Genomic DNA, 17,513 nt, shown 5'->3' on the forward strand with positions numbered 1-17,513 from the left:
ATTCATTTTGAGGAAAAAATCGCTCAGATTCGCAGTGGGCTGGACTCCACTGTTACTGCAAAATCGGAAGATGTGTCCAGTGTGCCGTGCTTAGGTCAAACTTTAATGGATGAGTTTCAATTGTTGAGACCCGAGGATGTGGACAGGGTGCTTGGATCTGTCCGTTCTACCACCACGCCGCTCGACCCTTGCCCATCTTGGCTAATTGGAAGATCTGCCAGGGGGGTTCGCACTTGGGTCCAGGAGGCCGTGAACGCCTCTCTGAGAGAGGGAGTGGTCCCTACCGCCTTGAAAGAGGCGGTAATTCGACCACTCCTTAAAAAGCCTAACCTGGACCCAAGGCTGGTGGTCAACTACCGACCAGTGGCGAACCTCCCTTATTTGGGCAAGGTGTTGGAGCGGGTTGTGGCCGGGCAACTCCAGGCGCTGCTGGATGAAACGGATTTTCTGGATCCATTTCAATCGGGTTTCAGGCCGGGTTTTGGTACAGAGACAGCCTTGGTCGCCCTGTATGATGACCTTTGCCGGGAGAGAGACAGGGGGAGTGTGACCCTGTTGATACTCCTGGACCTCTCAGCGGCTTTCGACACCATCGACCATGGTGTCCTTCTGGATAGGCTGGCTGGGTTAGGAGTTGGGGGCACTGTTTTACGGTGGTTCCGCTCCTTCCTAGCTGACCGTATCCAGAGGGTGGTGCTGGGGGACAGTTGCTCTGCCCCATGGCATTCATGTCATGGGGTTCCTCAGGGCTCGATACTGTCCCCCATGCTGTTTAACATCTACATGAAACCGCTGGGAGAGGTCATCAGGAGGTTTGGGCTGAGGAGTCAGCAATATGCTGACGACACTCAGCTCTACCTCTCGTTTTCCACCAATCCAGGTGAGGCGGTTTCTGTGCTGAACTCGTGTCTGGACCTGATAATGGACTGGATGAGGGTTAATAAATTGAAACTCAATCCAGACAAGACGGAAGTGCTGTTAGTGGGTGCTTCGCCGGACAGGTTGGAGGGCCACTTCCCTGTCCTGAATGGGGTTACACTCCCCCTAAGGGACAGGGTCCGCAGCCTGGGGGTGCTCCTGGACCCCAGTCTAACTTTGGAAGCTCAGGTGGACTCGGTGGCCAGGGGTGCCTTCCTTCAGCTGCGGAAATTATACCAGCTACGGCCCTACCTGGACGAGTGGAGTCTCATGACAGTTACACATGCACTGGTAACATCTCGTATTGATTATTGCAATGCGCTCTACGTGGGGCTGCCTTTGAAGACGGTCCGGCGACTGCAACTGGTTCAGAATCGAGCTGCGCGGCTGGTGAGTGGTGGGGCCGCCAGAGAGCACATCAAGCCGATTCTGTATAATTTACACTGGTTACCAGTTGCTGTCCGGGCCCAATTCAAAGTGCTTGTTTTGACATATAAAGCCCTAAACGGCTTGGGCCCTGGATACTTGAAGGACCGCCTCCTTCCATATGAGCCTACCCGGCTGTTAAGATCTAGCCAGGGGGCCCTTTTGAAAGAGCCATCCCTCAAGGAGGTAAGAGGGATGGCTTGTAGACAAAGGGCCTTCTCGGCAGCTGCCCCCAGACTATGGAACGCCCTCCCAACTGAAATTCGCCTGGCGCCGACACTGATGATATTTCGGCGCCAGGTCAAAACCTTCCTGTTCCAGAAGGCTTTTAATTGAAATAACATTAACTGTGGGTCTTAATGATGGCAATTTTAATTGTATTTTAATTGTATTTTAATTGTATTTTAATCATTTTATTTTATTCCATTGAATTTTAATTGTTGTAAGCCGCCCAGAGACCTTTGGGTAGAGTGGGCGGCATATAAATTAAATAAATAAAAAAAAATAAATAAAAAAAAAAATAAAAAAGTGCGCCCGGGGCCCTCCCGGGGCGTTTTGCAAGGAGCTGCCTAACTCCTCTGGACGGCACCCAGTCAGGGAAGAGTCCCCCCCCCCGGTCTTAGAACAAGCGCTGCGCGGAGGTACACTTTGAACCCTGCTTCCCGGAGTCCTGCAGAAAAGCAGCACCGGGGGGGGGGGCTAGAGCGAGACCAGGGACCCTATCCTGCCCGGGGCATTCCCTGGAGTCGTTCTTCGAAAACAGGAACTTTTCCCAAGCTCTCGGTGGGTCTGTGGAGGGGCCTTCCCTTCACTTGTGCTGAAGCATCGTTTCTGATCTGAGAACACGTCGTGACCGGCCGTCCCTGCCGTCGGGGTGGTTGAAGCAGGATCCTCACTAGATGCAGAAGGGAGAAGGGGCAGGCGGGACCGAAACGGAAGAAAAGAAGGGAGCGGCCGGTGGGCTGTTTTCAGAGCAGGCCTTCGAACGATCCTCTCGGCCCCCGTTTGGGTTTCCCACCAAGAAAGCTCTGGCCATTAAAGCCACAGGGAAAGGGGTTGAGGTTTGCAGTGAGTGCTCAGCCCGCAGCCTGGTTGTCAGGATGCGGCCCAGCCTGGCCACTGTGTCCACAGCTGTACAACATTAAGTCTCAAACCTTGATATTCACACCTGAATACAATCTACCCTGTTTCCCCAAAAGTAAGACCTAACCTGAAAATAAGCCCTAGTAGGATTTTTCAGGATGCTCGTAATATTAGCCCTACCCCCCAAAAATAAGCCCCAGTTGAGTGAAACCCTAACTCTCCACCCTTGTGCAGCCACCAGAAGATGATGACAAGACTGTATTTGAATAAATGTAAATGGCTGTACATGAAAAATAAAAAAAGATCCCCTGAAAATAAGCCCTAATGCGTTTTTTGGAGCAAAAATTAATATAAGACACTGTCTTATTTTCAGGGAAACACGGTAGATATGACTCAGGTAAAGTCAGCCATTTTACTTTCACTATACAACATTTGTATTTAGTACATCATCCTATCAAAATCTCAACAGGAGGGGCCTTTTGCTTCCCGCACCTGTCGAACTATGGTGTGTGTGTGTGTGTGTGTGTGTGTGTGTGTGTGTGTGTGTGTGTGTGTGTGTGTGTGTGTGTGTGTGTGTGTGTGTGTGTGTGTGTGTGTGTGTGCGCTTGTTTGACGAGCCATGTTGTTTTTTGACAGCCCCTTTCCTGTTCTCCCATCCTGACTGTTCCCGACCATTGTGTGCAGCTTTCGCACCCCGAGTTCTCCCCAAGTCAGTGTGCTTCCTTCTCCCCGTTACCCTTTTCAGGTGGCGAGGAGACTATGGCGGGAAGAAACAGCTCTGGTTCCCAGCCAACTATGTGGAGGAGATCATGAACACCTCTGGGCCAGAACAGGATGAAGCAGTGAGTTCAAATCTCTCTCTCTCTCCACCATCTTTCATCCTCCGCCCAAGGCTGGCCGATGGGGCCAGAACAGCCACCAGCTTTCCCACCAAAATGCACTCTAGCTTTAAGCTCTTATCAAGGCACCTTAATTGTCCTTCTTTTCATTTTTGAAGTTGATTGAATCACGTGTTAGATGCCAAGCCCTGCTTACAGTGCCCTGAGTTCCAAAGAAAATATCATTTTTTTGTGGAGAGGGGAACAACACATACAGAAGGTTCTGGTCTGCGTGTACTAAATTTGTACCCGATATTTGAACCTCTTCCCAGCTGAAGTTTTCTGGCTGGGCCAGTTTATGAAGCTGTCTCTTTGTGAGTGTGGAGTGAATTTTAGAATGGTTCACACTTTGGAAAACTGTCTTGCTGTGTCGGACTTTACTTTCACTCTGCTCGACGTCCCTTTACAGGCTAACCTAAAAGCAGGCCGACCGGGCCAATACACAGAAGCCTGCACTCAGTTTAAAAAGTTTCCTAAGTTTGTCATACCTGACACTATTCCGGTAAAAGGTTAATCCCAGGATGAAATGGGGCCATTGTAGACAAGCATTTCTAAATTCTACCGGGGAAGTCTTTTCTTGGTTGCAGTCATTTCAACAACTTCAAAGTTCTTGTATTTTCGCACATATTTTATTGGCCTACGTAGCTTCCGAGTGCCAGAATTCAAAAATAGCAAATCCAAAATCTATTGAAGACCTGTCTTACAGTTGTGGGGTAAAAGCATGGGCTTTAAATACTTAAAATCCATTCAGGGGACAAACGACCAAGATGGGTACCCTCTTGTATTGTATAGAAATCCAACCTATGGTGAAAATTGACTTTCTGGGCAGTAGAGGGATTTGTCCATTTGAAATGGCTTTTTTAAGAAGGTATCCCACCCATTTCAAGGGGATCCTTTATCCCGTAGGCGCCTTTGCCCCCTAGGCTGAGCCCTGGAGGCCTAGACTGGAGCCGGCCTCGACGTCCCCAGCCGGCCGGCCGTCTCTTTCCCGAGGAGACGGGGGAGCCCCGACTTTCCCCTTTGGCTCCCTCCACGGTTTTCTCCCTGATCCCTGTGGTTTTGGTGTTCTCGTCTCCGCTTCCCTCAGCAAATCAACACGTGCTCAGTGGCAGCCCCCCGTTGCCCAGGACTGCCTTGCTCAGCTAGGAAAAGTATTTATTTATTTTATTTATTATATTTATATCCCGCCCATCTAGCCATTGACTATTCTGGGTGGCTCACAACAAGTGGGGTGATACAATTAAAAAGTAATGGCAGTACAGAGAGTCTAGCCATAAGGGAAGGGACGTCCCAGTTGAGTGAGGAAACCCCCTTGCACCCACTCAGCCCCATGGGTGAGCTTTGTTTGTTTGTTTGTTTGTTTGTTTGTTTGTTTATTTATTTATTTATTTATTTATTCTATTTTTACCCCGCCCCTCTAGACAACGTCTACTCGGGGCGGCTTACATAGGTTGCACCCTTCGGTATTTCAGAATTGACCTTGGGCGGGGCGGGGGGGGAGTGATTTCTGGAGGGAGAGGTTGAGGTTTGCCATAGGACCTTTACTGGGTGGTTTCATTGGACAGTGGAGAACTTTGTGAGGCCAGCAGAAGTGGTTGGCTGGTGTCTGATGACGAGGGGCTCCCGGGTTTTTCATTTTGATCACCCACTGGAGATGGAGGGGTGTGTTGTCCTAACAACCCCTATTAAGAGGCTCTTCTCCAAGGCAAAGTCTGTCTTGATTTACCCATATCCATCCTGTTGTATTCTGCCGTCAAGTCGGAGCTGACGGGTGCTTTCAAGGTAAGTGAGATATTTAAGACATGGGTGCTGTTGTTTTTTACCAGTGCTGCCCCCACCCACCCGCCCCCCACGAGCTTCCCTGGCTCAGCCGGAATGGCAACCCAGGCCTTCCACCCCTCTATCCACGACACCACACTGGGGGGCCAGGTGTACCCCTACCATCCACATTTAGAGCTTAACCTGAGTTAAACGAAAGCTTGGAGAAGATATTTCACATCCACCGATCGTGGTTGAGTCATGAATGTTAAACCAAAGGGTGACAACAGACTCTGTGTTTTGGGAACGTAGAGGGAAAATCTGGACACACCGCAGAGTACGATCCGCCTGACCCCATGTTTCCCCTCCCCATCCGTTGTTATTCATCTGAGAGACACACAAAGACACGCCTCCGGCTTATTTTCCTCTAAAAAATCTCTGCGGTCTCCTTTTCTCTGTTTTTCTTTTCTTTCAGTCCGTAGAGAACAGCCCCCTGGGCAACTTTCTGAAAGGGTTCATTGACGTCCCGTCCTGCCATGTGGGTGAGTGTCGGAAGGAGGTGGGAGGGAAGGGCCCGCCCGGCACCCCCAGGATTCAAGGCCTAAACCTCACTGGGCCCAGCAAAACCCAGGAACCGTTGGGAGGGGGGAAGCCCTTTTCAAAGATAAAATAGGAGATAGCAATTTAAAAAGTGCAGAATAAAACAATAAGGTGGAATGCCAGGTGAGGTTAAAACTGTGCAAAGGTCTGCCATACCTACTATAAAGGTGCTTAAAGCGCCAGAGGAATGCGCAAAAAATCGCTGTCCTTGGTGCTGAAAAGAGGGCAGGGCAGCCCTTGGCGGGGAGGCCGGGCACCAGTTGGTCTAAGCTTGCTCGGGGTGGGGAGTCCAGAAGGAAGAAACTGAGGAAGGAAGGACGAAGCTGAGGAAGGAAGGAGTTGATGGATGGCAGGAAGAAGCTGAGGAGGGAAGACAGGCAGGCATCACGCAGCCCTGCAGAGTGAGCAGCACCAGGCAGACCACAGCCTCTGTGGCTGCTTTGTGTTTCACAGCAAGGGTGAGCAAAGAATGGAGTCCCCCGTCCAGTTCCTCGTACTGAGATTCTGGCCAGGAGCGCTGGAGTTGCATGGGTTTGGGTGGGACCCTCAAATGGAGCAGCCCCACTGATGGAGCCGCGGTTCCCTCCTTGCCTACGAGCCTCCCTGGATGGGAGAAGCAGAGCACTCCTTGGTCACCGTTGCGAGGCTCTGAGTGCCGATTCTGGGGATGGTGGTGATAAGAAGGTCAGGGAGGCTCTGTTTGGCCTCCTGGTGAGCCCAGGACCTCGGCAGAGTGTTGAGCACAGACAGCAGCCGGCCTCCTGGGGCATGCAGCCCTTGGCCAGGGGACTTCGCACGTGCCATTCTGGAGCAGATGGCGGGCCCTGGCCTGGAGGGCTCCGGCGCCTCAAGAAGGGCTGACACCGGACGGTGGAGAATCCCTGCAATGCGGGGGAGGGAGTTTTATTTCCTAGCCTAAAAAGCACGCACAGCAACTAGATGATCCAAGTCAAGCGCTCACACTTTCCAGTTTAAATTGAACCCCCTCGTTCCCACATGGGCCAAAGCCCTGGCCTTTATTTCTGCGCCTGGCCTCCCTCTCCTTCCTGCGGGGCGTACGCCACCGTAGGCAAAGCCACCTGCCTCTCTCCTCTCCCTTCCCAACCCGTGACTTGGAGAGCAGGGAGACCCGCCCGCTGGTCCTCCTGCACGCTCGGTAGAGACGCCCCGGATCCGGGACCTTTTCCAGTAAAGCTGCCCCCTCTGGTGTCCCTTGTAGTTATCGCCAAAGACAGGAGGAGCTCCCAACCCTTTGTCTTCACCATCCATTCCCAGCAGATGACCAACCCGTCCCAGTCGCTGGACGTCGCCGCCGATACCTTGGAGGAGCTCAACGACTGGGTGGCCAAGATCCGCGAGGCCACACAGAACGCAGATGCCCGGGTGAGTCCCCGTCCCCCCGAGGGTTGGCTGACTGGGTGCCTTCTTTCAGCTGGCTCTTCAGTCCGTTCATAGGAGGGGCTCTTGCCAAGCCAGGGATCAGTCGTTTGATGTTTAGTGTCCAGCACGGAGCTACCGACAAGCGTGGGAGGCATCGTGGGGAGAAGCAGGTTTCTCGGCTATAGCTTCTAATCAGAATTAGAAGCTGACATGTCATTGCCTTCCATCACGTTATCCTCAGAGTCAGGCCTCAATATGATCCTTCCCTCCCCCATTTCTATTTCTTTTAGCTTTGTTTTGCTTTCCTTTCAGTTTTATAATCAATCTCCAACCTGCCCTGTTCCTTTGGCTTTGATAGCTAAGCGCGCACGGGCACCGGGGGAACCCAGATTGGTTTTGCTCTCTTCTCCGAGAATGGCAGCCGCTCTGTGATTGACGTCCAAGACAAGGATCAAGAACGATGACCCCAGAATTCCTGGGATGTACCTGCGAGAGAAAGAGAGCGAGAGAGATGGAACGGAAAGCCTCGATGCTCTTGGGGTTCCTTCTGACCGTTGACCTTCTGTCTCCCGTGTAGATGCAAGAGGGAAAGATCATGGAGCGGAGGAAGAAGATCGCCCTCGAGCTCTCCGAACTGGTCGTTTACTGCCGCCCGGTGCCTTTTGACGAGGAGAGTGAGTTCCCTTGGAGGCTCCTTGATGGCAGAACCTGTGGGGAAATACGAGGAGGGAGGGGGCTGAGGCTGGGGACCTTCTTGACCCTCTGATGTCCTGGCTCTTCTGGTGCCCTCTTTTGGCCCTGCTGGATGCCCAGAGCCCCCTACAGTGTGGGAGATACACGGTTGGGCCAGACGACCAGCGAGAAGTGGGGAGGCCGGGGGGGGGCTGCCATGTCCCTGTGACGAACGGCCTAAGAGCAAGGTTATGAACCTCCCCTTTTCCCCTCTGCCCCCCCCATCTTCTTACACACACACACCCCAACCGCTTGGTCTCCTCTGCCTTCCAGAGATCGGCACAGAGAAAGCCTGTTACCGAGACATGTCGTCCTTCCCGGAGACCAAGGCGGAGAAGTACGCCAACCGCAGCAAAGGGAAGAAGTTCCTGCAGTACAACCGCCGGCAGCTGAGCCGCATCTACCCCAAGGGGCAGCGCCTGGACTCCTCCAACTACGACCCCCTCCCCATGTGGCTCTGCGGCAGCCAGCTGGTGGCCCTCAACTTCCAGACGCCGGGTAACCTCTCCCTCCCTCCCTCCCTCCCTGCCTGCCTTCCTTCCTTCTGGACATTGCCCACCCACCCCCACCTTCTCGCACCAGAGTGGAGTTCAGCCTTTCTCTTCTCCTCGGGAGGCAGCCCCGTGGAAGCCAGTCAGGCCAGGACAGATAACTGTGACGCCAGTGGCCCAGGCAGGAAACCTTTGGAGGGATAGAGCTCAGAAATCAGGGACCTGCTCCTCCCTCCCTCCCTCCCTCCCTTCCATCTGTCTATCCATCCATCCATCCATCCATCCATCCATCCATCCATCCATCCATCCATCCATCCATCCATCCATCCATCCATCCATCCATCCATCCATCCATCCATCCATCCATCCATCCAAATAATTTTACCCTACATCAGTGGAAGACACTATTTAAAGAGTAAAAACAGTACATGTGCAAATACTACCGAAGCACCAGACAGAAGACTCTGCTCTCGCCTTGTCTTCTCTGGGGTTGGGGATCATTGTCTAGCGGTCCGGGGTGGGTGGGCTTTCCCCCTCCCCCGCCCTTGCTCCTCTCCTGTGTGACCTTGGCTCCCTTTCAACCCAAATTCTTAACAATTTTTTGTTTTTTACGGGGGGGGAGGCCCCTTGTATCACGTGGCGGCAAAATTAAAAATAAAAAGAGAGTGTCCGAGTGCCCTCAAAATGCTTCCTAGAGGGCGGGAGAAGAATTTTCGAGGTTCCACCTTCCTAAACAGTAGAATTTGGAAGGGACGTGGTGATGCCGGGGGTGCCAAGAGTGCTGACAAGCCACCTTTCGGCCCCTGGGCCTGCCTTTGGTTGACGGGCCGCACGGAGCCTGCTCTGGCCTGACTCGCACGGAGAGTGTAAAGGTCTCTAAGGAGGGTCCTTCTTCTCTCCTGTTAGGGGATCCTTCCAACTTAGATCAAGAAACGGAGCCCAGGCTGTCCTCTGGCAAAGCAGGGGCCCGGCCACTTGAGCGGTCATCCCTAAGGTGGGATGGAGGCCCAAAGAGCCACCCTTGAGTCCTGCGATGGGGAGCCCCTTTCTGGCCAGAATGGAGTAGTTCTGCAGGCGTAAAGGGCGCAGCCAGGCTAGGCTAGTGTTTCCCAACCTTGGGTCGCCCGGATGTTCTTGAACTACAACTCCCAGAAGCCTTTGCCACCAGCTGTCCTGGCCAGGATTTCTGGGAGCAGTAGTCCAAGAACCTCTGGGGGACCCAGGAGACCTCACCCTAGACAGGATCCATTACAAGCTGGCTCATGCCACTGGTGCGCATCAGACGAGGCTGACCTTCATTTCTTAACCTGAGATGACAATTCACCTCCCCAACCCAGGCAGGTGTTATGAGGCGAGAGGATTTTGGCGACACCCCGCTCACACCGCTGTGCTGTTTTCAGTGTACCCAAAGCAGCTGACGTTTAAGGGCACCTTTGCTTCCGGCGCCTTTGCAGGTTGGACTTTTCTGCAAAATCACATCGTTCTTGTTTGTTTGTTTTTTTTGCTTCCAGACAAGCCCATGCAGTTGAACCAGTCGCTCTTCATGCTGGGCGGGCGCAGCGGCTACGTGCTGCAGCCGGACATCATGCGGGACGACCTCTTTGACCCCTTTGACAAGAGCAGCTTGAAACACGTGGAGCCCATCACCGTTCAACTGCAGGCACGTGACCCCCCGGGGGGGCGGGCAGGGGGAGAGAGAGAGGAAGGCCCACAGGGGGAGGCAGGGGCCTGGTATGGTCTCCCATGCAGCAGCGGGCGGTGGTGGTGCTATGGGGGGGGGGCTCTCCTGTTCCCTTTCCACCTCTTCCTGTTTCCATCTGACCTGACTCCCTTTTCGGCCCCACAGATCCTGGGGGCCCGGCACCTCCCCAAGAACGGCCGCAGCATCGTTTGCCCCTTCGTGGAGGTCGAGGTCTGTGGCTCAGAGTTTGATAACAGCAAAAGCAAGACGGAGGTCGTAGGTGAGAAGCCGGCTCTCCCGATGCACGCAAGGCGGCGGGCCAGAGCGGTACCCGGTGCCTGTCATTTATTTCTGCTCCTCTCGCAGAGGAAAAAACGCTTTTCGCCTTTCGAACCATCAGCTAAGACGAGGCGCTTCTGTTGCCCCTTCAACCGTGTGACGTCTGAGCCCATAATTTGTGGCTTTATGTACTTCCTAGAGTTTTCTTTTCCATATGTTCTTTAAGGGGTTTGTGTTCCTGATGTTTCAAATAACCCCATTCATGGGGGGCAGGGTGAGTTTCTGTCGAGGGGGGGTGCAGTGCATGGAGGATCCGGAGCAGGACTGCCCACCCCCGTAAACCCAGCTTTCTGGACACCCACAGGCTGAGAAAAGTGGTTGGAAGAGAAAGAAGGAAGATCGAGGGGGGGGGTCATGCCTTGGTTTAGTCAAGAATGGAGCCCCTGAGCTCCCAAGCAGTGGTCCCCATCCTGATCGGCACAGCACCACTCTTCCAACTGTGCTTATACAGTAGTGCCTCGCTTAACGGTGATAATCCGTTCCAGGAAAATCGCTGTTAAGCGGAAACATGGTAAAGCGAAAATAAAAAGCCCATTGAAACGCATTGAAAACCTTTCAATGCATTCCAGTGGGCTTAAAACTCCATCCAGCGAAGATCCTCCATACGGCGGCCATTTTCGCTGCCTGTATAGCAAGGAATCCGTCCCTAAACACAGCGGGGAGCCATTTTATTTACCTGGCGGCCATTTTGAAACCACCACCAGCGGTTTAAAAAACGTCATTTTGCGAAGAATCGGTTCCCGAAGCAGGGAACCGATCATCGCAAAGCGAAATTCCCCTATTTAGACCATCGTTTTGCAATCGTAATTGTGATCGCAAAAAGATTGTCATAATGTGGATTCGCCGTAATGCAGGGCAATTGTAAAGCGAGGCACAACTGTATAGGGTGCTGGTGGGGGAACACATTCTCGATTCCACAAGATGTCCTTCCTGACTTTACGCTGCCGCAGCAGAGGGATAGCTTTCTCCCCTCAGGTTTTGACATGCAAGGCTCTCGCTGGCTTTCAGAAACCTGGGTGGGTCGCAATAGGTGGGGCATGGCTCTTATTTTCCGCCTCCTTCCCTCACAGCGGACAACGGCCTCAACCCCGTCTGGCTCGTGAAGCAGTTTGTCTTTGACATCAACAACCCGGAGTTTGCCTTCCTGCGCTTTGTGGTGTACGAGGAGGACATGTTCAGTGACCCCAACTTCCTGGCTCAGGCCACGTTCCCCGTCAAGGGCCTCAAGACAGGTACCGGCCACCTCCTGCCCTCGGCCAGCTTCCTTTCACTCACTCACTGACCCCCCACCCCACCCCCCACCTGCAAATGGGCCTCTCTCTCTTTTTGGCCAGCACTGTCTACTGGGGTGCAGCCCACGGGGGCGGTTCTTTTGCTCCATCGCAGGGGCCAAGGATGCTGGAGAAAGGGTGGTGAAACGGTGCCCTCCCTGGAAGGCTTAGGCCCCTCTCCGTGCGACTGTCGGGCTGGGGAGCCCTTTGGTGCCCTCCCCCAGACTCGGCTCCCTCTACGTCCACAGATGTTCTGTGAGCAAGTTTTAAGTCCTCCCAGGATCGGATGCGGATCCTCGGACAACTCCTCGGTTCGCCTCCCTCCCTTTTGAACGTGGCCCGTTTGCTCCTAACCCTGCTTTCAGTCAAAATCCATTCAAGGGTTCCTGCTCCCAGGGCTGCTAGGTTTGCTCAGAAACCTAGGGAAAAATTGTCAAGGAAAAAAATTCCAAAGGAAACTCGATCCCTTACAGCCCTGTCTTGTTTAGAGGCTTCAGCGCGCCTCAGCGGGCACTCATTCTGATCTGTGCTGGCAGGTTACCGGTCCGTGCCCTTGAAGAACAGCTACAGCGAGGACCTGGAACTTGCTTCTCTGCTGATGCACATTGAGATCGCAAACGCCAAGGTGAGCCGCATGCCGGGGTGGTCAAGACAGGCGGCGGACCTCGCCATTCCCAGGCAAGACAGTTTCCCCCTTAAAAAAGCAGGGCCTGGTAAAACTCTGCGTGCCCTCCCCTCCCTTGACTGGACAGAGAAAGCCAGAGGGCGCCTAGAACACGGGGGCAGCCTTTCGGAACAAATGTGGACGTGGTTCCCAGGGTGTTTTGTTTTATTTATAAATAACCGTATGGTTATTTATTTACTTTATCTAATTCTTAAATTTATATACCGCCCCGTTCGTTCAGTGCAGTAGTCTGGGGAGTTTGCAGCAAGTTTAAAAAAAGGGTCATCATCCTGTATATATAAAGCAAATTAAATGGCGTGTTCTAGACAAGCGAGCAAGCGAGGTTCTCCATTGAGCCAACGAAAGAAATGCCGCTCCGGTTTCTGTTGCCTCTCCCAGACGTAGCTTTAAAGGAAGTGGCAGGCCAGCCCCGCCGCACGGCCTCCTCCGGGGCCAGGTGGGGACCGAGGAAGGGGGATCCGGGTTTTGGCCCCCGCCACCATTAACCCATTGCTTGATGCCCGGCAGGAGGAAGACGACGAGAACCTGTACTCCTCCATCCAGCAGCTGCGCGACCTGGCCAACGAGCTGTCCAGCCAGATGTCCAACTTTGAGCCCAGCAACAACGGGGACTCCCGCTACCAGCAACGCCTGGATGAGCTTCGGGCCGCGCAAGAGCGCCTTATGGAGCTGACGGAAGTGCGCAATCGAAAGTGAGCGGAAAACCACCCGGTTCTTTGCCAGCCCGAGAGAGGAAAAGCTCTGGCCGGGGCGGGGGGAGGGTTTAGCTAGATCCCCGTTTACGACCGATTGGGTTTGTGGGCTTTCCTACGGTCTTGATTCAGGAGCTTTTCTGCTGCTGCTGCTGGTACAGCAGCGGCATCATCTCAGCAGGCTCCAGCTCTCCCTCTTCCTCCCATGCTGGGGGGGGGGAGAGTAACCCTGTTCTCTCAACCTGCTGGGACAAACCTGCCAGACCTCAGCAAAAAACAGGCACCCCCAGACCGCAAGCAGCCATGGTCTTGTGTTTTGCCATGCTGAAAACGGCAGCGTCCAAACACACCCTTGGCGCTGCTTCGGGAGGACTCAGCCCTGAAGGCGGTGGGGTGGGGTGGGGTGGGGACCCTTTGCTCAGGGACCCGACAGCCCTGTTCTTTTTCCCCGTCGCAGGCTGATGGAGAAGAAGCGCCGAGACCGGCAGCTGGCCAACAAGCGCAACTGATCCACGGCTCACCGCCCTGCCTTGTCCCCCTTTCCTCCTGGCGAGCCTGGAGCAACCTCTCCCTTCGAGAACCCCCACAGAGGCCTTCGAGATCAGCTGCTCCCCAAGCCGTGCTCTGCCGCTCCACCGGCTGGCGGGGGACCGCCGAGCAGCTGACATCCCCAGAGCAAGAGTTCGTCCACTCTTGGGAAGCCAGAACGGGGTGCCTAGCCGGGCATATTATTTTCCCACGGTCACCGCACAGGCAGCCTCGATGAACCCATAAATGCCTGCACTCAGACCGAGACGGGGCGGCTCCCCTCCTGCCGGGTTTGGACACTGGATATGAATCTCTTTGTTAAAAGGTTTGCTGCAGCCCCGTTTAAAACCGTACTATTTTCCTTCTATGCAGCCGAGACGACCCGGCCCTTTTTAGTTACTTGTTCATTGAAAGGGGCTTCTTTCCTCTATTTTTCCTTTCGGTTGCAAATGGGTGGCAGCGCCGTTATGGCCGCAGCGTGCTCCTTCTTTCCCAGGTGGTGTTTTCTCCTTCCTGCGCAAAGCTGCCTTACCACCGCAGGCTGCAAAGAAGCCAAAGAACTGGTGAGACTACTCGGAAGGCGATGGGGGTTCTGGCGAGATCGAGGGGCTTTGCCAGACGGAGGCTCAAAGGCTGACGGAAGCACACAAAGCTGCTGAACAGGAGTGGTCTGTGGGGGGGGGGGAAGGGTGTCCAGAAAAGGACAGCCCCCCCTTTACTCCTGGTGGGTCACAGAGCTCACCTCGGCTGCAGGAGATGCACGTTCAGCGCTCACAGGCCTCTCGTTTCTGTTTGAAGCACACGTCCCGATGTGATCGACCTCAGCCTTGCTCCCACATGAACTTAATCCTCTGTGCTTGCACAGAGGTAAATCCTCCCCCCCCCACTCCCCTTTATTTCAGTGAGGCTTCCTCCCAAATCAGTGTGCCCACAAGAATACAGCCTTGGTGTAATTTATTTATTTATTGGAGGGAGTGAGAGAGAGGGAAGGGCCACCTCTTCTTGGCGGGTCTCATCGCTTTGATCAGAGGACGTTTCCCCACATTCCTCTCCTGGGCCGGCTGCGTCACAAGCGACATGCATGCCGGGAAGCTGGCCCTGGATGGGTGTGGCCACCATCTCCTCACCCTCCGGCGGAAGAGCTGTGAGCATCTGCCCGGAGACGTCCCACCCGGCCGACGGACACAGCTCAAGAACGTTGATTCTTTACTAGTGTCTTCGGAAGGAGGCTGGACACGGGTATAAAAAACCCTGAGAGCTGGCACATGTTTTTTTATTGAAGCAACGGACTTAACTCTCCGGCAGATGTTGCTCGTGCGGACAGGCTGTGCATAGCCATCCTGATAGGCTTCTCAAAACCTCCTTTGCCATCCTTCAGATGAGTCTCAGGCCAGGAAGCCCTCCTCGGCTTCAGCCCGTTGTTTCGTTGCTAATTGGTTTTAAAGCAGCACAGCATGAAGTCAGTTTCTGGAAGCCTTTCAGCCAATGGAACGGCAGAAGCCAAGACAGACCGGGTACCTTCCCGAGCTCCTCCTCCCCGTGTCAAGCCACTTCTACATTTATTTCAGCAGCCTTTTAGAAAACCCGTAGCCCTTCTGTTGGTTGCATTCTCCTGTGACGGTCCTCTTTGACTTTAGGCTTTCATGGGAACAGAAAGCAAACTAGGCAAGTGTAGTGACCGCAGTTAAGCAGCCAGGGAGAACAGCCACCTGCAAAAGCCTCTGACCTCTTTACCGTTGCAGAGGAGAGTGAGGCTGTACAATCAGCCAACCCTCGGATTATTTTCAAGTGTTAACAGTGCCCTGGGAGAACTGCAGATTACAGAATTGGGCAGTAGGCAAGTGAAACTCCTTTAAAAGAGGGGAACCTAGCTAATTCTCACATCTTGAGAAGCTGCTCGAAAGGTGTTATGTCAAAAAAAAAAAAAAACAGACTCTGCAGGGGGTGTGTGATCCCAAGTTGTCTTTTGTCAAGTCTGGGCACCAGCGTTGCTCTGTGAGCGAGGGTCTTGCTCTTTCCTTCGCTCCCTGCGGTAGAATCGTTATGCAGAAGGAATAAGCCGTTAACAGTCCTTCATGTGACGGCAAGGCTCCAGGTGTGTTGCTGTGACCAGGCCCTTAAGACAAGGTCAGATTCAGGAGAAACTGGATTTCTAGGTCCTCCACATGGGAGCTGAACCGGAAGAGTTAGGGTGGTTTGTAAAATTAACTTGACATAAAGGAAATCGAAAGCCCCCCCCCCCCCGTTTAAAACTCTGCAAGAACACAGGATCTGGCTTCAGGGGGCAGGGCGCTGTGCGTAACAACGTGCTGTCGTGAGAGCTGTGAGCGATGAGGCTGTTACTGGATGCTTTTGCGGTAACAGCAACAGCTAGAGGAGAATAGGGGCCGAAGGACATTTTGGAGATTCGTAGGTTTTTACCATAATCGGAGGTGTTTCGGCAACAGGGATGCGAGGAAACCGCTGGAGTGTTCCGGCCGCTAAGGTCTCCTCCCTCCTCCCTTGCAAGGGACTTGTTTGCAGGAATATTCGCAGGACCCAACGTGTTACGGGAGCCTTTGAACAACAGTGTTTTCCGAGGATGTTGGGGCCAGCGAGAAAAGGAAGGCCGGGGGGTTGGCCTGACAGCAGCAGGCAAGGATTGGAAACAGGCTAAGAAGAAACTTGGGGCGTTTCAAAGCAAAGGGAGACAAAGGGTCCCCCCAGGCCAGAGGCTGCCGAACCCTTGCTTTATGACCTTGCTTTGTGATCTGTTCCCCCCTTTTTTATATCCATATGCTATAAGAATATACCATGCGATTAAACGGCCAACAGAGGGGCCCTGGTTTGGATAGAATGGTTGGTTTCTCTTTAAAAGGAAGGGGGGAGCTTTTAAAAGCTGGGGAGCACAGATCCTCACGTGGGACAGGGAAGAGGAGCACGGCAGCCCAAAGAGGAAAACAAAAAGCAGCTCCCTCTCACCAGGACAGATGGCCCCCAAAGGTAGTCCCCCCCCCCGGCTGCCTCGGAACAGACCAGACTCCAAACTGGGCAAGGCTCTTGGTGGCGGCCAAGAGAGGCCACCGGCCACATCGTTGGCACAGCCCTGGCTCAAAATCCAACCGAGCTGGGTGTCAGGGAAAGAGGGCTACTCTCCAGATGACCACTGGCCAAGTCTCGCCGCCACCTTGGCACAAAGGGACCAGCCGGCACCTGCCAGGCAAGATGGCATGCGGGGTGGGGGGTGGGGCTCTATTCCACCTTGGCGCAAGGTAGCTATTTTTTTGTAAACATCGGCCTCGAAAGCAGCATCTTCTGCTTCTTTCTAAAATGACGTTGAATGTTTTTGTGCATGGCAGGCTGGGGGGGGGTGCGAGAGAGAGCCCGACCCTATGGAGCACCAGAGCTGTAGGGTCCAAGTGTTCTCTCCCATTCACACCTCTTAACTTAGGAATCACCGTGCTTGCCACTTCCACATTGGTAAGATAAAAGTGGGGTGGGTGTCCTACAGCATGGCTCAAGTTCATTGTTCAGGCTGGTTTGCAGCCAATGAAAAAGGAATGACCCCCCCCCCCCGTCTGGACCAGAGGGTGCGCCTGCTGCTGATGAGGTTGAGTGGGGGGGGCAGATGCACGGGGGGGGGGGGGGAAAGAGAGATTCCAAAAAGGGCAAAACACAAAAAGCACAAGCAAGACACCGGGCACCCCTGCCTTGTTCCAAAGTCATGTCCCTTCCGGTGCCATGACAGGGAGGCACCCATATATCCTTTGTATATAAAATAAATAAATCTCTTTAGCCACCATTGATACGTGAAGGTGTTTGCCTGGATCTTTTGAGTGAGTTTTCTTCCCTGCCGAGGGAGACATTCGGCTTTCGTGGCCCTTGCCAACACCTACCTGCCCACCCACCCCCTTGGGCTTTTCGTGGCCGTGGGTGAAGGTGCCCGTCCTGCCGCCCTGCTCTCGTCTTCCTTCCACGAGCCATTCTGCCGCCAGCCAGCCGCCTGAACCCAATGGTTAGGATTTACAGGGCAACCCATGGAATCTGTCACCAGAGGGTAGGTTGACATTTA

The 17,513-nt window shown here is 53.8% G+C and overlaps 1 protein-coding gene across 1 annotated transcript in view; it reads left to right on the forward strand.

Moving 5' to 3' along the window:
• Positions 1-13,585, forward strand: part of LOC110070157 (1-phosphatidylinositol 4,5-bisphosphate phosphodiesterase gamma-1) — a 75,113-nt gene extending 61,528 nt beyond the window's left edge. Inside the window, exons 22-32 of the mRNA XM_072999447.2 lie at positions 3,173-3,269; positions 5,539-5,605; positions 6,883-7,046; positions 7,621-7,717; positions 8,049-8,273; positions 9,778-9,926; positions 10,113-10,227; positions 11,357-11,518; positions 12,094-12,182; positions 12,750-12,934; positions 13,392-13,585. Coding sequence (XP_072855548.2) covers positions 3,173-3,269; positions 5,539-5,605; positions 6,883-7,046; positions 7,621-7,717; positions 8,049-8,273; positions 9,778-9,926; positions 10,113-10,227; positions 11,357-11,518; positions 12,094-12,182; positions 12,750-12,934; positions 13,392-13,443 — 1,402 coding nt within the window. The 3' untranslated portion in view covers positions 13,444-13,585. The remainder of the gene's footprint in view (positions 1-3,172; positions 3,270-5,538; positions 5,606-6,882; positions 7,047-7,620; positions 7,718-8,048; positions 8,274-9,777; positions 9,927-10,112; positions 10,228-11,356; positions 11,519-12,093; positions 12,183-12,749; positions 12,935-13,391) is intronic.
• Positions 13,586-17,513: the final 3,928 nt, after the last annotated feature.

This window comes from Pogona vitticeps, chromosome 4 (genome assembly GCF_051106095.1).
Source record: "Pogona vitticeps strain Pit_001003342236 chromosome 4, PviZW2.1, whole genome shotgun sequence".
NCBI classification, from domain to species: Eukaryota; Metazoa; Chordata; class Lepidosauria; order Squamata; family Agamidae; genus Pogona; species Pogona vitticeps.